Raw genomic sequence first — 17,239 nt, 5'->3', positions numbered from 1 at the left:
AAAGTCCCTCAGAAGAGTCTGTTAGCTAAATTATTGACCTGGTCAGGAGATTGGCTGAGCGGCAGGAGACAGGCAGTAGGGACAACGGGCGGGTAGTCAAATAGGCAGGAGGTGACTTGTGGTGTCCCGCAGCGATCTGTGCCGGGGCCTCGACTAGTCACAGTAACTTTCTGTGTTCTATAACTGTGTGGAGGGGGCGAGTTGCAGTGCTTGACCTTTCTTGACCCTGTGCCCTGTTGACCTTTCAGCTTTGACCTCATCTTCTCCAACTGGCTCTTCATGTACCTGACCAACGTGGAGCTTCTCGGCGTCACCCGGCGCCTCCTGTCCTGGCTCCGGCCGGGGGGCTTCCTGTTCTTCAGGGAGTCCTGCTTCTACCAGTCGGGTAAGGGTCAAGCGCGCTGGCACTACCCGGGCGTGTGAGCGTGTCTGGTTCCGCCCCCCCCCCCCCCCCCCCCCCGCCCCAGTCTTATCACTCGGCTGGCCATTGTAGGGTCTGAGGGGTCAGAAACCATCTACTGTTCCAAAGGGGTGAACCAGGAAGGAAACTGGGATAGTAATTGACGGCAAACGGAATACACTATGACCAGTAATCCCTTCCCCTGTCTCCAACTCTCCCACCTCAATCCCTAACTCTGGATAATGACAAATGGAATCGTCGAACGGTTACAGCACAGGAGGAGGCCATTCGGCCCGTCGAGCCCGTGCCGTCTCTCTGCAAGAGCACTCCAGCTAGTCCCACTCCCCCGGCCTTTCCCCGGAGCCCTACAAATTTCTTTACTTCAGGTACCTATCCAATTCCCCTTTGAAAACCACGATTGAATCTGCCTCCACCGCCCTTTCAGGCAGCGCATTCCAGATCCTCACCACTCGCTGCGGAAAAAGGTTTTTCCTCATGTCGCCTTTGGTTCTTCTGCCAATCACCTTAAATCTGTGTCCTCTGGTTCTCGACCCTTCCGCCAATGGGAACAGTTTCTCTCTATCTACTCTGCCCAGAATCCTCATGATTTTGAACACCTCTATCAAATCTCCTCTCAATCAAACAGAGAGTAGGAATAAACGGGCCATTTTCGGGTTGGCAGGCTGTAACTAGTGGGGTACCGCAAGGATCAGTGCTTGGGCCTCAGCTATTCACAATCTGTATCCATGATTTGGATGAGGGGACCAAATGTAATATATCCAAGTTTGCCGATGATACAAAGCTGGGTGGGAATGTAAGTTGTGAGGAGGATGCAAGGAGGCTTCAGGGGGATATAGACAGGCTAAGTGAGTGGGCAAGAACATGGCAAATGGAATATAATGTGGGGAAATGTGAAGTTATCCACTTTGGTAGGAGAAATAGAAAAGCAGAGTATTTTTTAAATGGTGAGATTGGGAAATGTTGGTGTTCAGAGGGACCTGGGCGTCCTTGTACACGAATCACTGAAAGTTAACATGCAGGTACAGCAAGCAATTAGGAAAGTAAACGGTATGTTGGCCTTTATTACAGGAGGATTTGAGTATAAGAGTAAAGACGCCTTACTGCAATTATATAGGGCCCTGGTGAGACCACACCTGGAGTATTGTGGACAGTTTTGGTCTCCTTACCTAAGGAAGGATATACTTGCCATCGAGGGAGTGCAACGAATGTTCACCAGACTGGTTCCTGGGATGGGGGGATTGTCCTATGAGGAGAGATTGAGTAGACTAGGCCTATATTCTCTAGAGTTTAGAAGGATGAGAGGTGATCTCATTGAAACATACAAAATTCTTACAGGGCTTGACAGGGTAGATGCAGGGAGGATGTTCCCCCTGGCTGGAGAGTCTAGAACCAGGGGTCACAGTCTCAGATAAGGGGTCGGCCATTTAGGACCGAGATGAGGAGGAATTTCTTCACTCAGAGGGCGGTGAATCTTTGGAATTCTCTACCCCAGAGGGCTGTGGAGGCTCAGTCGTTGAGTCTATTCAAGGCAGAGATCGACAGATTTTTGGATATTAAGGGAATCAAGGGATAGGAGGATAGTGCAGGAAAGTGGAGATGAGGTCGAAGATCAGCCATGATCTTATTGAATGGTGGAGCAGGCTTGAGGGGCCGAATGGCCGACTCCAGCTCCTATTTCTTATGTTCTGTAATCTAAGGGACAATCTGGGGCTCTTTTCTCTGGAAACGAGAAGGCTGAGGGGAGACCTGATCGTGGTCTTTAAAATTTATGAAGGGGGTTCGATAGGATAGACGTAGAGAAGATGTTTCCACTTGTGGGGGAGACCAGAACTAGGGGCCGTCAATATAAGATCGTCACTAATAAATCCAATGGGGAATTCAGGAGAAACTTCTTTACCCAGAGAGTGGTGAGAATGTGGAACTCGCTCCCACAGGGAGTGGTTGAGGCGAATAACAGAGATGGATTTAAGGGGAAGCTGGATAAACACATGAGGGAGACAGGAATAGAAGGATAGGCTGATGGGGTGAGATGAAGAGGGTGGGAGGAGGCTGGTGTGGAGCAGGAACACCGGCACGGAGCAGGCGGGCCGAATGGTCTGTTTCTGTAATAAAAACAGAAAATGCTGGAGACACTCAGCAGGTCAGGCAGCATCTGTGGAGCGAGAAACCGAGTTAACGTTTCAGGTCGATGACCCTTCGTCAGAACTGGAAAAAGCTGGAAGTGGAACAGATTTTTAAGCAAGTGTAGGGGCTGGGAAATGGGGGAGGGGGTGAAAGAACAAAAGGGAAGGTCTGATAGGATAGAAGGCGGAGAGATTAAGAGATATTCAAGGCGAGAGGAGATGGTAATGGGACAGGTTAATAAACAAAGGATGGCTCGAGATGAAGTGTAAATTGCGCTGGCAGAATGGAGGGCAGCTGCCCTGTGGGGGAGAAGAACAGGAGACACAGACAAAAAGTGTGGATAATAAATATATACAAGATAGGGGCCGAGGTTATGGTCTGAAATTGTTGAACTCGATGTTGAGTCCGGAAGGCTGTAAAGTGCCTAATCGAAAGATGAGGTGCTGTTCCTCGAGCTTACACTGAGCTTCATTGGGACAGTGCAAGAGGCCGAGGACCGAGAGTTCAGAGCGGGAGTGGAGCGGAGAATTGAAGTGACAGGCCACCGGAAGCTCGGGGTCACCCTTACGGACTGAACGGAGGTGTTCCGCAAAACGATCGCCCAATCTGCGTTTGGTCTCCCCAATGTAGAGGAGACCGCATCGTGAGCAGCGAATACAGTATATTAAATTGCGAGAAGTACAAGTAAATCGATGCGTCACCTGGCCTGTCTCTGTGCTGTATGTTCGATGTCACCCGATGTGATTGTAATGGAGTTTATGTTGACTTTGTGTTGAGGTAACGCGACGAGAACCTTCAATCCGACCGTGTATCGGATGCCGGCCGATTATAACCACATCCTGACCTCGGCCATTCACGACTCGGAGCGGGAGGGGGGCAAGGCCTGGGGCTTCGAAATCGTCGTGAGCAAATCAGTGCAGGCCTACATCAAGGTAAGGAGGGTTCAGAACCAGGAGTGGGCGGGGCCTGTGGGGGGGAGTGGGCGGGGCCTGTGGGGGGGAGTGGGCGGGGCCTGTGGGGGGGAGTGGGCGGGGCCTGTGGGGGGGGGAGTGGGCGGGGCCTGTGGGGGGGGGAGTGGGCGGGGCCTGTGGGGGGAGTGGGCGGGGCCTGTGGGGGGAGTGGGCGGGGCCTGTGGGGGGAGTGGGGGGGGGCCTGTGGGGGAGTGGGCGGGGGGGCTCTGACTCGGCGTGGGCGGGGCTCACTGGGCGCGGGCTGCAGGGCGATCTTGTGTCCCTCACTCTCTCACTCACTCCCTGTCTAACACTGATGCTCTTTGCTCTCCTTCCCAAGCTGAAGAAGAACCAGAACCAGATGTGTTGGCTCCTGCAGAAGATGGTGCGGGATCGCTCGGCCAATCAGGGCTACGAGACCTTCCAACAGTTTCTGGACAACAAGCAGTACTCACGGAGCAGCATCCTGCGATACGAGAAGATATTTGGCCACGGGTTTATCAGCACCGGGGGACTCCTGACCACCAAGGTACACGAACTGAGGGAGTGCCGCACTGTCGGAGGGGCAGTACTGAGGGAGCGCCGCACTGTCGGAGGGGCAGTACTGAGGGAGCGCCGCACTGTCGGAGGGGCAGTACTGAGGGAGCGCCGCACTGTCGGAGGGGCGGTACTGAGGGAGCGCCGCACTGTCGGAGGGGCAGTACTGAGGGAGCGCCGCACTGTCGGAGGGCCAGTACTGAGGGAGCGCCGCACTGTCGGAGGGGCAATACTGAGTACTGCTCCGTGCCGATGTTTCTGCTCCACTTGAGCCTCCTCCCACCCCTCTTCATCTCACCCCATCACCATCTCCTTCTATTCCTTTCTCCCTCGTGTGTTTATCCAGCTTCCCCTTAAATGTATCTGTACTATTCACCTCAACCACTCCCTGTGGTAGCGAGTTCCACATTCTCCCCACTCTCTGGGTAAAGAAGTTTCTCCTCAATTCCCTGTTGGATTTATTAGTGACGATCTTATATTGACGGCCCCTAGTTCTGGTCTCCCCCACAAGTGGAAACATCTTCTCTACGTCGACCCTATCGAACCCCTTCATAATTTTAAAGACCTCGATCAGGTCGCCCCTCAGCCTCCTCTGTTCTAGAAAAAAGAGCCCCAGCCTGTTCAATCACTCCTGATAAGTTATAACCTCTCAGTGCTGCTATATTTTCTCTTATTCTGGCAGGAGTTTGTCCAGATGTTGAAGTTGGTGCCTGGGCAGTCAGTCCTGGACATTGGCTGCGGAATCGGTGGAGGGGACTTCTACATGGCGAAGGTAACTGGGACCACCCGCTCGTTCCTTGAGTGCTCCTCCAGGACAGCTACATCCTGGCTGGCACAGTGGGTGCAGGACATCCCGGCTCAGGAACTGGTACAGAGCCCGTGTACACTCTCCCCTATCACAGACTCTACCCACCCATTGAATCTCCTCCCACAGCCCATGGACACTCTCCCCTATCACAGACTCTACCCACCCATTGAATCTCCTCCCACAGCCCATGTCCACTCTCCCCTATCACAGACTCTACCCACCCATTGAATCTCCTCCCACAGCCCATGGACACTCTCCCCTATCACAGACTCTACCCACCCACTGAATCTCCTCCCACAGCCCGTGTACACACTCCCCTATCACAGACTCTACCCACCCATTGAATCTCCTCCCACAGCCCATGGACACTCTCCCCTATCACGGACTCTACCCACCCATTGAATCTCCTCCCACAGCCCATGTACACTCTCCCCTATCACAGACTCTACCCACCCATTGAATCTCCTCCCACAGCCCATGTACACTCACTCCTATCACAGACTCTACCCACCCATTGAATCTCCTCCCACAGCCCATGGACACTCTCCCCTATCACAGACTCTACCCACCCATTGAATCTCCTCCCACAGCCCGTGTACACACTCCCCTATCATGGACTCTACCCACCCATTGAATCTCCTCCCACAGCCCATGGACACTCTCCCCTATCATGGACTCTACCCACCCATTGAATCTCCTCCCACAGCCCATGGACACTCTCCCCTATCATGGACTCTACCCACCCACTGAATCTCCTCCCACAGCCCATGGACACTCTCCCCTATCACAGACTCTACCCACCCATTGAATCTCCTCCCACAGCCCATGGACACTCTCCCCTATCACAGGCTCTACCCACCCACTGAATCTCCTCCCACAGCCCATGGACACTCTCCCCTATCACAGACTCTACCCACCCATTGAATCCCCTCCCACAGCCCATGGACACTCTCCCCTATCACAGGCTCTACCCACCCATTGAATCTCCTCCCACACCCCATGTCCACTCTCCCCTATCATAGACTCTACCCACCCACTGAATCTCCTCCCACAGCCCATGGACACTCTCCCCTATCACAGACTCTACCCACCCATTGAATCTCTTTCCACAGCCAATGGACACTCTCCCCTATCACGGACTCTACCCACCCATTGAATCTCCTCCCACAGCCCATGGACACTCTTCCCCTATCGCGGACTCTGCCCTAACTGACGTTACCGGACACCGCGCGGGTTTGGGACCGGCCGCTGTATTAAGGCTTTACTTTCTGATTCTGTTCCAGAATTATGGTGTTGAGGTTCTGGGAGTGGACCTATCGTCCAACATGGTGGAGATTGCAATGGAACGAGCAGTGACGGAGAACACGCCGCTGGTAGGGAATGTCTGGGAGGGAGCCCCTCCTCTCACTCTGTCGGTTTGGGAGGTCCCTCAGTCTGGCGAATGTTGGGGTGTGGTGGGCGGGAGGTGGGGGGGATATGGGGAAGTGCAGTGAAACCAGTATAGAGCGACAAACCCACCAAAAAAGACAGACACTTCCCGAGAGACCCGACTAACTCCCAGGGTACAATGTACAAGACTGTGGGACCGCGGACTGTGGGACCGCGGACTCTGGAACCGCGGACACTGGAAGATTGCGAACTGCGGACAACCTTTAACGCTCCAAGTCCCGTTTACAAATTAAAACACAGGGAATCTGGAACTCTCACCGAGTCGAGATCACTGCCCCCCCGCCATCCCCAAATCTCATGAGATCGCCCCCTGAGCTCGCTGACCTACATTGGCTCCCAGTCCGGCAACGCCTCGATTTAAAAATTCTCATCCTGGTGTTCAAATCCCTCCATGGCCTCCTCGCGCCCCCTCCCTATCTCTGTAACCTCCTCCAGCCCTACAACCCTCCCTATCTCTGTAACCTCCTCCAGCCCTACAACCCTCCCAATCTCTGTAACCTCCTCCAGCCCCTACAACCCTCCCTATCTCTGTAACCTCCTCCAGCCCCTACACCCCTCCCTATCTCTGTAACCTCCTCCAGCCCTACACCCCTCCCTATCACTGTAACCTCCTCCAGCCCTACAACCCTCCCTATCCCTGTAACCTCCTCCAGCCCTACAACCCTCCCAATCTCTGTAACCTCCTCCAGCCCCTACAACCCTCCCTATCTCTGTAACCTCCTCCAGCCCCTGCACCCCTCCCTATCTCTGTAACCTCCTCCAGCCCCTACACCCCTCCCTATCTCTGTAACCTCCTCCAGCCCTACAACCCTCCCTATCTCTGTAACCTCCTCCAGCCCCTACACCCCTCCCTATCTCTGTAACCTCCTCCAGCCCCTACACCCCACCCCGAGATCTCTGCGCTCCTCCAATTCTGGCCTCTTGAGCATCCCCCGATTTCCATCGCTCCACCATTGGCGGCCGTGCCTTCAGCCGCCTGGGCCCTGAGCTCTGGAATTCCCTCCCTAAACCTCTCCGCCTCTCTCTCCTCCTTTAAGACGCTCCTTAAAACCGACCTCTTTGACCAAGCTTTCGGCCGCCTGTACTAATATCTCCTGATGTGGCTCGGGGTCTGATTTACGCTCCTGTGACCCACCTTGGGAACGTTTTACTACATTAAAGGAGCTATATAAACACAAGTTGTTGTTGTCGGGGTCAGGTACGACCAATGACGGACAGGAAAAGATTCTCTGGTCCATCCCGCACTGCTGTGCTCTCTTGTCTATCACAATATATAGACTCCCCGGCCCACCCGAAACCATGTGATCTCCCGGGAGAGGCGAAAAACAAGATTCAAAAACCCAGGCCCATATGGGGAAAGAAATCGGGGGAAATCCCTCTCCGACCCATCTGGGCGATGGAAACTAGTCCAGGAGACCCCTCTGGCCTTGAATTCCCTGCGGCACCTACCCCTCTGTAGGAGGTGATCTCCGCCCCAGCCAGACACAAGTCCCGCTCTCGCGTGACGGACCTCAGCGAATCAGTGACCACCGCATGAAACGGCGGCCTGTTCCCTGTGGGGGGAAAAAAACATCTCCTGACATCTAACCTGGATCTGGCCTCGTACAACTTAAATTTGTGAATCCTGGTCCTCCCGAACCTGTTTAATTGGAACAAACTGTTAACTGGAACACGATCTATTCCCTTCATCATCTTGGAAACCTCAATCAGATCACCCGCTAAGTCTACGCTTCTTTAACGTGTAGAGTTCCAACTCTTTTAGCCTATCTTGATAACGAAGATGCTTTAGACTGGGACTTAGTCTGGTGCCTCCTCCTCTGCACCCTCTCCAAAGCCTCACTATCACCCACCCTGTGAGGAGATAAAAACATAAGAAATAGGAGCAGGAGTCGGCCAATCGGCCCCTCGGGCCTGCTCCACCATTCAATAAGATCATGACTGATCTGATCCTAACCTCAAATCTTCTATCACTCTCCATCCCACCCGAACCCATGTGATCTCCTGGGAGAGGCGAAAAACCAGATAAAAAAACCCAATGGCCAATTTGGGAGAAAAACTCTGGGAAATTCCTCTCCGACCCATCGAGGCGATTGAAACTCTTCCAGGAGATCACTCTGTCCCTGTATTTTCTACAGTACAAACTGAACCCAGTATTCCAAGTGAGGCCTGACCAAGGTCTTGTACTTGTCTGGTCTGCCCCGCAAGGCTTTGACTGACAGAACGATACCACACAGGAGGAGGCCATTCGGCCCATCGTGCCTGTGCCGGCTCTTTGAACGAGCTCTCCAATTAGTCCCACTCCCCCCTGCTCTCTCCCCACAGCCCTGCACATTTCTCCTTTACCAGTATTTCTCCAATTCCCTTTTGAAAGTTACTATTGAATCTGCTCCCACCGCCCTTTCAGGCAGCGCGTTCCAGATCACAACAACTCGCTGCGGAAAAACATTCTCCTCATCTCCCCTCTGGTTCTTTTACCGATTCTCTTCAATCTGTGTCCTCTGGTTACCGACCCTCCTGCCACTGGAAACACTTTCTCCTTATTTACTCCATCAAAACCCCTCGTAATTTTGAACACCTCTATTAAATCTCCCCTTAACCTTCTCTGCTCTAAGGAGAACAATCCCAGCTTCTCCAGTCTCTCCACATTAACTGAAGTCCCTCATCCCTGGGACCATTCTAGTAAATCTCCTCCGCACCCTCTCCAAGGCCTTGACATCCTTCCTAAAGTGCGGTGCCCAGAATTGGACAATGATAGTCAATCGCCCTACAAATACACCCTATCGCTTTGTGGAATGCTGAGTTCTTTCCCCGCCAAGGAGACCGAGAAACCGCTCTATCTCCGGGATCGAATGCTGTGTCCCGAGGTCGCGGGCGGTTTTCTTGACTGTTGTCCAGGCTGGGTCAAGCGCTCCCCGTCCCACTGAGCATTTGAACGTTTTTTTTGCAAATGAGAGGGCAGCTGCGGCAGAACGTCACAAGAACCTCTGATGGCGAGGTGGTCCTGATGTGCAGTGTTCACCACATTTGTTCAACAGTTGCCTGAATGGCTCAGGCGGAGGTCAAGGAGACCACGAGTGGCTGTTGGATCTCTCAGACGTTGTCTTGTTTCACCAGCTCCCTTTTCTGGGTCCGGCAGGTGCAGTTTGAGATCGGAGACGCCACGAGAAGGGTCTTTCTGGAGAACTCCTTCGACGTGATCTACAGCCGGGACACCATCCTCCACATCGCCGACAAGGAGGATCTCCTCAGGAGTTTCTACGTGAGTCGGAATCGGAGGGACTGTCACTTGAAGAAAGAAAAGACAGCGACTCCCGTTTCTCCGGCGCCTCTCACCACCTCCGGACGTCCCAAAGCGCTTCACAGCCAATGAAGTACTTAGGGCCCAGGCGGCTGAAGGCATGGCCGCCAATGGTGGAGCGATGGAAATCGGGGGATGCGCAAGAGGCCAGAATTGGAGGAGCGCCGAGATCTCGGAGGGTTGTAGGGGCTGGAGGAGGTTACAGAGATAGGGAGGGTTGTAGGGCTGGAGGAGGTTACAGAGATAGGGAGGGTTGTGGGGGCTGGAGGAGGTTACAGAGATAGGGAGGGTTGTAGGGGCTGGAGGAGGTTACAGAGATAGGGAGGGTTGTAGGGCTGGAGGAGGTTGGAGATAGGGAGGGTTGTAGGGGCTGGAGGAGGTTACAGAGATAGGGAGGGTTGTAGGGGCTGGAGGAGGTTACAGAGATAGGGAGGGTTGTAGGGCTGGAGGAGGTTACAGAGATAGGGAGGGTTGTAGGGGCTGGAGGAGGTTACAGAGATAGGGAGGGTTGTAGGGGGATGGAGGAGGTTACAGAGATAGGGAGGGTTGTCGGGCTGGAGGAGGTTACAGAGATAGGGAGGGGTCACAGATCACAGAAACCCCACAGTGCAGATAGAGGCCATTTCGGCCCATCGAGCCTGCACCGACACATATTCCACCCGATCCCCGTAACCCCACGTATTTAATCCCCCTAACACTAAGGGTCAATTTTATCATAGCCAATCAACCTAACCCGCACATCTTTGGACTGTGGGAGGAAACCGGAGCACCCGGAGGAAACCCACGCAAACACGGGAAGAATGTGCAAACTCCACACAGACAGTCGCCCGAGGCCGGATTCGAACCCGGGTCCCTGGCGCTGTGAGGCAACAGTGCTAACCACTGCCACCGTGCTGGAGGAGGTTACAGAGCTAGGGAGGGTTGTAGGGCTGGAGGAGGTTACAGAGATTGGGAGGGTTGTAGGGGCTGGTGGAGGTTACAGAGATAGGGAGGGTTGTAGGGCTCGAGGAGGTTACAGAGATAGGGAGGGTTGTAGGGGCTGGAGGAGGTTACAGAGATAGGGAGGGTTGTAGGGCTGGAGGAGGTTACAGAGCTAGGGAGGGTTGTAGGGCTGGAGGAGGTTACAGAGATTGGGAGGGTTGTAGGGGCTGGTGGAGGTTACAGAGATAGGGAGGGTTGTAGGGCTCGAGGAGGTTACAGAGATAGGGAGGGTTGTAGGGGCTGGAGGAGGTTACAGAGCTAGGGAGGGTTGTAGGGCTGGAGGAGGTTACAGAGATTGGGAGGGTTGTAGGGGCTGGTGGAGGTTACAGAGATAGGGAGGGTTGTGGGGCTGGAGGAGGTTACAGAGATAGGGAGGGGTGTAGGGCTGGAGGAGGTTACAGAGATAGGGAGGGTTGTTGGGGCTGGAGGAGGTTACAGTGATAGGGGGGGTTGTAGGGCTGGAGGAGGTTACAGAGATAGGGAGGGTTGTGGGGCTGGAGGAGGTTACAGAGATCTGGGAGGGTTGTGGGGCTGGAGGAGGTTACAGAGATAGGGAGGGGTGTAGGGCTGGAGGAGGTTACAGAGATAGGGAGGGTTGTAGGGGCTTGAGGAGGTTACAGTGATAGGGAGGGTTGTAGGGCTGGAGGAGGTTACAGAGATAGGGCGGGTTGTAGGGGCTGGAGGAGGTTACAGAGATAGGGAGGGTTGTAGGGCTGGAGGAGGTTACAGAGATAGGGAGGTTTGTAGGGCTGGAGGAGGTTACAGAGATAGGGAGGGGTGTGGGGGCTGGAGGAGGTTACAGAGATAGGGAGGGTTGTTGGGCTGGAGGAGGTTACAGAGATAGGGAGGGTTGTGGGGCTGGAGGAGGTTACAGAGATAGGGAGGGTTGTAGGGGCTGGAGGAGGTTACAGAGATAGGGAGGGTTGTGGGGCTGGAGGAGGTTACAGAGATAGGGAGGGTTGTAGGGCTGGAGGAGGTTACAGAGATAGGGAGGGTTGTAGGGCTGGAGGAGGTTACAGAGATAGGGAGGGTTGTCGGGGCTGGAGGAGACTACAGAGATAGGGAGGGGGGAGCGAGGAGGCCATGGAGGAATTTGAACACCAGGATGAGAATTTTAAAATCGAGGCGTTGCCGGACCGGGAGCCAGTGTAGGTCAGCGAGCACAGGGGGTGATGGGTGAACGGGACTCGGTGTGAGTTAGGACACGGGGCAGTGAGCACAGGGGGTGATGGGTGAACGGGACTGGGTGTGAGTTAGGACACGGGGCAGTGAGCACAGGGGGTGATGGGTGAACGGGACTGGGTGTGAGTTAGGACACGGGGCAGTGAGCACAAGGGGTGATGGGTGAACGGGACTGGGTGCGAGTTAGGACACGGGGCAGTGAGCACAGGGGGTGATGGGTGAACGGGACTGGGTGTGAGTTAGGACACGGGGCAGTGAGCACAGGGGGTGATGGGTGAACGGGACTGGGTGCGAGTTAGGACACGGGGCAGTGAGCACAGGGGGTGATGGGTGAACGGGACTGGGTGTGAGTTAGGACACGGGGCAGTGAGCTCAGGGGGTGATGGGTGAACGGGACTGGGTGTGAGTTAGGACACGGGGCAGTGAGCACGGGGTGATGGGTGAACGGGACTGGGTGTGAGTTAGGACACGGGGCAGTGAGCACAGGGGGTGATGGGTGAACAGGACTGGGTGCGAGTTAGGACACGGGGCAGTGAGCACGGGGTGATGGGTGAACGGGACTGGGTGTGAGTTAGGACACGGGGCAGTGAGCACAGGGGGTGATGGGTGAACGGGACTGGGTGCGAGTTGGGACACGGGGCAGAGGCAGAGTTTGGGATGACCTCAAGTTTACAGAGCGTGGAATGTGGGAAGCCGGTCAGGAGTGTGTTGGAGTAGTCAGAGTCTGGAGGTAACAGAGACAGGGATGATGGTTTCAGCAGTGAATGAGCTGAGGCGGGCACGGAGACTGGCGATGTTACGGAGGTGGAAATTGGCGGGCCTGATGAGGGAGCGGAGATGTGGTCAGAAGCTCATTAGAGAGAGAGAGAGAGAGATAGAGAGAGGAGGAAGAGAGATGGGGAGTGAGTGAGTGAGTGGCCGGGTGGGTGAGACGGGGAGGGAGTGAGACAGGTGGGCGTGGTGTCATTAACGGCGCTCTGTTGTGTTGCAGACCTGGCTGAAGCCGGGCGGGAAGGTGCTGATCACGGATTATTGCTGTGGGGAGATTCCCTGGTCGGCCCCCTTCGAGGAGTACGTGAGGCAGCGTGGGTACATCCTGTACACGGTCCAGAAATACGGAAAGGTACGGCTCTCACTCTCCATTGTTCCCTTTGTGTGTGTGCGGCACGGCACGGCTCGGGGCCGGGGCTAGGGGGTCAAATCCTCGTCGATAAAACCTCGCTCAAAATCCCATGGGCTGGCACCATCAACAACTTCATGCAGCACCTTTAAATGTAGTAAAACGTCCGGAGCCCCTTCACAGGAGCGTAAATCAGACAGTGAGTTCCACATTCTCCCCACTCTCTGGGTAAAGAAGTTTCTCCTCAATTCCCGATTGGATTTATTAGTGACGATCTTATATTGATGGCCCCTAGTTCTGGTCTCCCCCACAAGTGGAAACATCTTCTCTACGTCGACCCTATCGAACCCCGGCATAATCTTAAAGACCTCGATCAGGTCACCCTCAGCATTCTCTGTTCTAGAGAAAAGAGCCCCAGCCTGTTCAATCTTTCCTGATAAGTATAACCTCTCAGTTCTGGTATCATTCCAGTAAATCTTTTTTGCACCTTCTCCAGTGCCTCAATATTCTTTTAATAATATGGAGACCAGAACTGAGCACAGTAACTCCAAGTGTGGGATATGGAGACCAGAACTGAGCACAGTAACTCCAAGTGTGGTCGAACCAAGGTTCAATATGAGTTTAACATAACTTCTGCACTTTCCAATTCTATCTCTCTAGAAATAAACCCCAACCTGCGTCTCAACTTTTAGTGATTTGTGTATCTGTGCTCCAGATCCCTCTGCTCCTCTATCTCATTGAGACTCTTAGTTTCCAAGGAGTACGTGGCCTCCTTATCCTTCCTACCAAAATCCAGCACCTCGCACTTCTCCAGATTGAAGTTAATTTGCGATCACACGCCCATTCTGCAAGTTTATTAACCTCGTCCTGTATTTTGTCGCGGTTCTCCTCGGGATTAACCACACCCCCAAATTCGGTGCCATCCGCTCATTTTCAGACCGGACTTGCGATTCCCGAGTGTGTAAATGGTGATCAGCCGTGGGCCCAGCATCGACCGGGCCCTGCAGGACCCCCACATCCCAGCTTCCGCACAGGGCTTCGGGGACCAGCGGTTTGCGGAGATGTTGTTCTGGGACTGGGAATGATGTCTCTTTCTTCCTCCCGGGGGTTTGTTTTCCGCAGTTGCTGCAGGAGGCAGGGTTTGTAGGCGTGCGAGCGGAGGATCGGACTCGGCAGTTTGTGGATGTTCTCAACCTCGAGCTCCAGCGGATGGAGAGCGGCCGAGCGGCCTTTCTACAGGTATCCGGGGGGGGGGGGAGGGGCGAGGGGGAGAGGGGAAGGAGGGGGAGAGGGGAAGGAGGGGGAGAGGGGAAGGAAGGGGAGAGGGGGAGGGGCGTGAGCGAGGGTGAGGGAAGGGAGAGGGGAAGGGTCGGGGTCGGGGAGAGGGGAAGGGTCGGGGTCGGGGGGAGGGGGCGGGGGAAGGGGTTGAGGGAGGGGAGAGGGGCGGGGGAAGGGGTTGAGGGAGGGGAGAGGGGCGGGGGAATGGGCGAGGGAGGGGAAGGGAGGGGGGGAAGGGGGTGAGGGAGGGGAGAGGGGCGGGGGAAGGGGGTGAGGGAGGGGAGAGGGGCGGGGGAAGGGAGGGAGGGAAGGGGAGGGAGGGGGGGAAGGGAGAAGGGGAGGGGGCGGGGGAAGGGGGTGAGGAAGGGGCGGGGGAAGGGGGTGAGGGCGGGGAAGGGGAAGGGGGTGAGGGAAGGGAGGGGCGGGGGAAGGGGTGAGGGAGGGGAAGGGGCGGGGGAAGGGGGTGAGGGAGGGGGGAGGGGCGGGGGAAGGGGCGAGGGAGGGGAAGGGAGGGGGCAGTGGGTTGGCCGCTGGTCGATGAACCCGGGCAGGGTGGGGGAGACTGGTGGCAACAAGCGGACTCCAGCTGGGGAGAGTGGGGGGAGACATCGGGCAGCGTTCCTGTCCAGTCAAACCCCCCCCACTGGGAAATCTGTGTCTGTGTCACTGATAATCTAGAGTTTAGACATTTGCTCCAATTTTTTTCTAACCTCTCTCTGTGTGTCTCTCTCTCTCTCTGTTTCTGTTTCTCTCTGTCTCTCTCTCTGTCTCTCTCTCTGTCTCTCTCTCTCTGTCTCTCTCTCTCTGTCTCTCTCTCTGCACTCTCTCTCTCTCTCCCTCTCTCTCAGGAATTCTCCGAAGACGATTACCATTATATAGTTGATGGCTGGCAGGAGAAGTTGCGCCGCTGTGAGTTGGGGGATCAGCGCTGGGGCCTATTCTACGCGGAGAAGCCTGCGGAGCCTGTGAGCAGGAAAGTGTGTGGAGCAGGCCCGTGAATCGGGGCTGGAGCCGGGTCTGGGGCGGACAATGGGCTCAGCGACTAGGAGCAACCAGCGGAAGTGGAGAACGCGGCCCTGTCATTGGTGCCCTCTGACCTTTAATCAGGACTTCAGTATCACATGAGCACCGGCTCTGGTCCGCTGGGCCGAATAGCCTCCTCCTGTGCTGTGAGGTTTGACGTGCAGTTTGTATTTAATACTTTTTGTCTCTCTTTTGAAGAATAAAGTTTGTGTCTTCAATGAGCACATCCTGGCCTTTTGCCCCGTATGTGACATCACAATGCCAAGGGTCGCGAACTTTAACTTTGATCCGATAAAACGACCTCCCCAACCCTTTCACAACATCTCTGTGGGCACACCTGTCATCTGGCCTGTGTGGTACTGAATCCAACCACCCAACAACAACAACAAAAACACGCATCAAAGCAGCGCCTTTAACAAAGTAAATCTGACCCCGAGCCACATCAGGAGATAGCAGGGACAGGGGACCAAAAGCTTGGTCAAAGAGGTCGGTTTTAAGGAGCGTCTTAAAGGAGGAGAGAGAGGCGGAGAGGTTTAGGGAGGGAATTCCAGAGCTTGGGGCCCAGGCGGCTGAAGGCACGGCCGCCAATGGTGGAGCGATGGAAATCGGGGGATGCGCAAGAGGCCAGAATTGGAGAAACGCAGAGATCTCGGGGGGTTGTAGGGCTGGAGGAGGTTACAGAGATAGGGAGGGTTGCAGGGGCTGGAGGAGGTTACAGAGATAGGGAGGGTTGTAGGGGCTGGAGGAGGTTACAGAGATAGGGAGGGTTGCAGGGGCTGGAGGAGGTTACAGAGATAGGGAGGGTTGTAGGGGCTGGAGGAGGTTACAGAGATAGGGAGGGGTGTAGGGGCTGGAGGAGGTTACAGAGATAGGGAGGGTTGTAGGGCTGGAGGAGGTTACAGAGATAGGGAGGGTTGTGGGGCTGGAGGAGGTTACAGAGATAGGGAGGGTTGTAGGGGCTGGAGGAGGTTACAGAGATAGGGAGGGTTGCAGGGGCTGGAGGAGGTTACAGAGATAGGGAGGGTTGTAGAGGCTGGAGGAGGTTACAGTGATAGGGAGGGTTGTAGGGGCGGGTGGAGGTTACAGAGATAGGGAGGGTTGTAGGGGGCTGGAGGAGGTTACAGAAATAGGGAGGGTTGTAGGGGGCTGGAGGAGGTTACAGAGATAGGGAGGGTTGTATGGGCTGGAGGAAGTTACAGAAATAGGGAGGGGTGTAGGGGCTGGAGGAGGTTACAGAGATAGGGAGGGTTGTAGGGCTGGAGGAGGTTACAGAGATAGGGAGGGTTGTAGGGGCAGGTGGAGGTTACAGAGAAAGGGAGGGGTGCAGGGGCTGGAGGAGGTTACAGAGATAGGGAGGGTTGTAGGGGCTGGAGGAGGTTACAGAGATAGGGAGGGTTGTAGTGGCCGGAGGAGGTTACAGAGATAGGGAGGGTTGTGGGGCTGGAGGAGGTTACAGAGATAGGGAGAGTTGTAGGGACTGGAGGAGGTTACAGAGATACGGAGGGTTGTAGGGGCTGGAGGAGGTTACAGTGACAGGGAGGGTTGTAGGGGCTGGTGTAGCTTACAGAGATAGGGAGGGTTGTAGGGGCTGGAGGAGGTTACAGAAATAGGGAGGGTTGTAGGGGGCTGGAGGAGGTTACAGAGATAGGGAGGGTTGTAGGGCTCGAGCAGGTTACAGAGATAGGGAGGGTTGTAGGGGCTGGAGGAGGTTACAGAGATAGGGAGGGTTGTAGGGGCTGGAGGTGGTTACAGAGATAGGGAGGGTTGTAAGGGCTGGTGGAGGTTACAGAGATAGGGAGGGTTGTAGGGGGCTGGAGGAGGTTACAGAGATAGGGAGGGTTGTAGGGGGCTGGAGGAGGTTACAGAGATAGGGAGGGTTGTAGGGGCTGGAGGAAGTTACAGAGATAGGGAGGGGTGTAGGGGCTGGAGGAGGTTACAGAGATAGGGAGGGTTGTAGGGCTGGAGGACGTTACAGAGATAGGGAGGGTTGTAGGGCTCGAGGACGTTACAGAGATAGGGAGGGTTGTAGGAGGTTACAGAGAAAGGGAGGGTTGTAGGGGCTGTTGGA

The 17,239-nt window shown here is 55.2% G+C and overlaps 1 protein-coding gene across 2 annotated transcripts in view; it reads left to right on the top strand.

Annotated features, from left to right (window-relative positions):
* The window catches only part of pmt (phosphoethanolamine methyltransferase), a 50,799-nt gene extending 35,404 nt beyond the window's left edge, over positions 1–15,395 (top strand). For both annotated transcript variants that reach the window (XM_085976301.1, XM_085976300.1), the window contains exons 4-12: positions 249–385; positions 3,323–3,477; positions 3,836–4,024; positions 4,715–4,804; positions 6,124–6,213; positions 9,426–9,548; positions 12,742–12,873; positions 13,993–14,109; positions 14,997–15,395. In XM_085976301.1, the coding sequence (XP_085832427.1) occupies positions 249–385; positions 3,323–3,477; positions 3,836–4,024; positions 4,715–4,804; positions 6,124–6,213; positions 9,426–9,548; positions 12,742–12,873; positions 13,993–14,109; positions 14,997–15,146 (1,183 nt within the window). In that variant the 3' untranslated portion in view covers positions 15,147–15,395. The remainder of the gene's footprint in view (positions 1–248; positions 386–3,322; positions 3,478–3,835; positions 4,025–4,714; positions 4,805–6,123; positions 6,214–9,425; positions 9,549–12,741; positions 12,874–13,992; positions 14,110–14,996) is intronic.
* Positions 15,396–17,239: the final 1,844 nt, after the last annotated feature.

Source organism: Somniosus microcephalus, unplaced genomic scaffold (assembly GCF_052327205.1).
Source record: "Somniosus microcephalus isolate GS21.2 unplaced genomic scaffold, FLI_Smic_1.0 unresolved_chr2, whole genome shotgun sequence".
Taxonomy (NCBI): Eukaryota; Metazoa; Chordata; class Chondrichthyes; order Squaliformes; family Somniosidae; genus Somniosus; species Somniosus microcephalus.
This window is presented reverse-complemented; position numbering and strand designations above follow the sequence as displayed.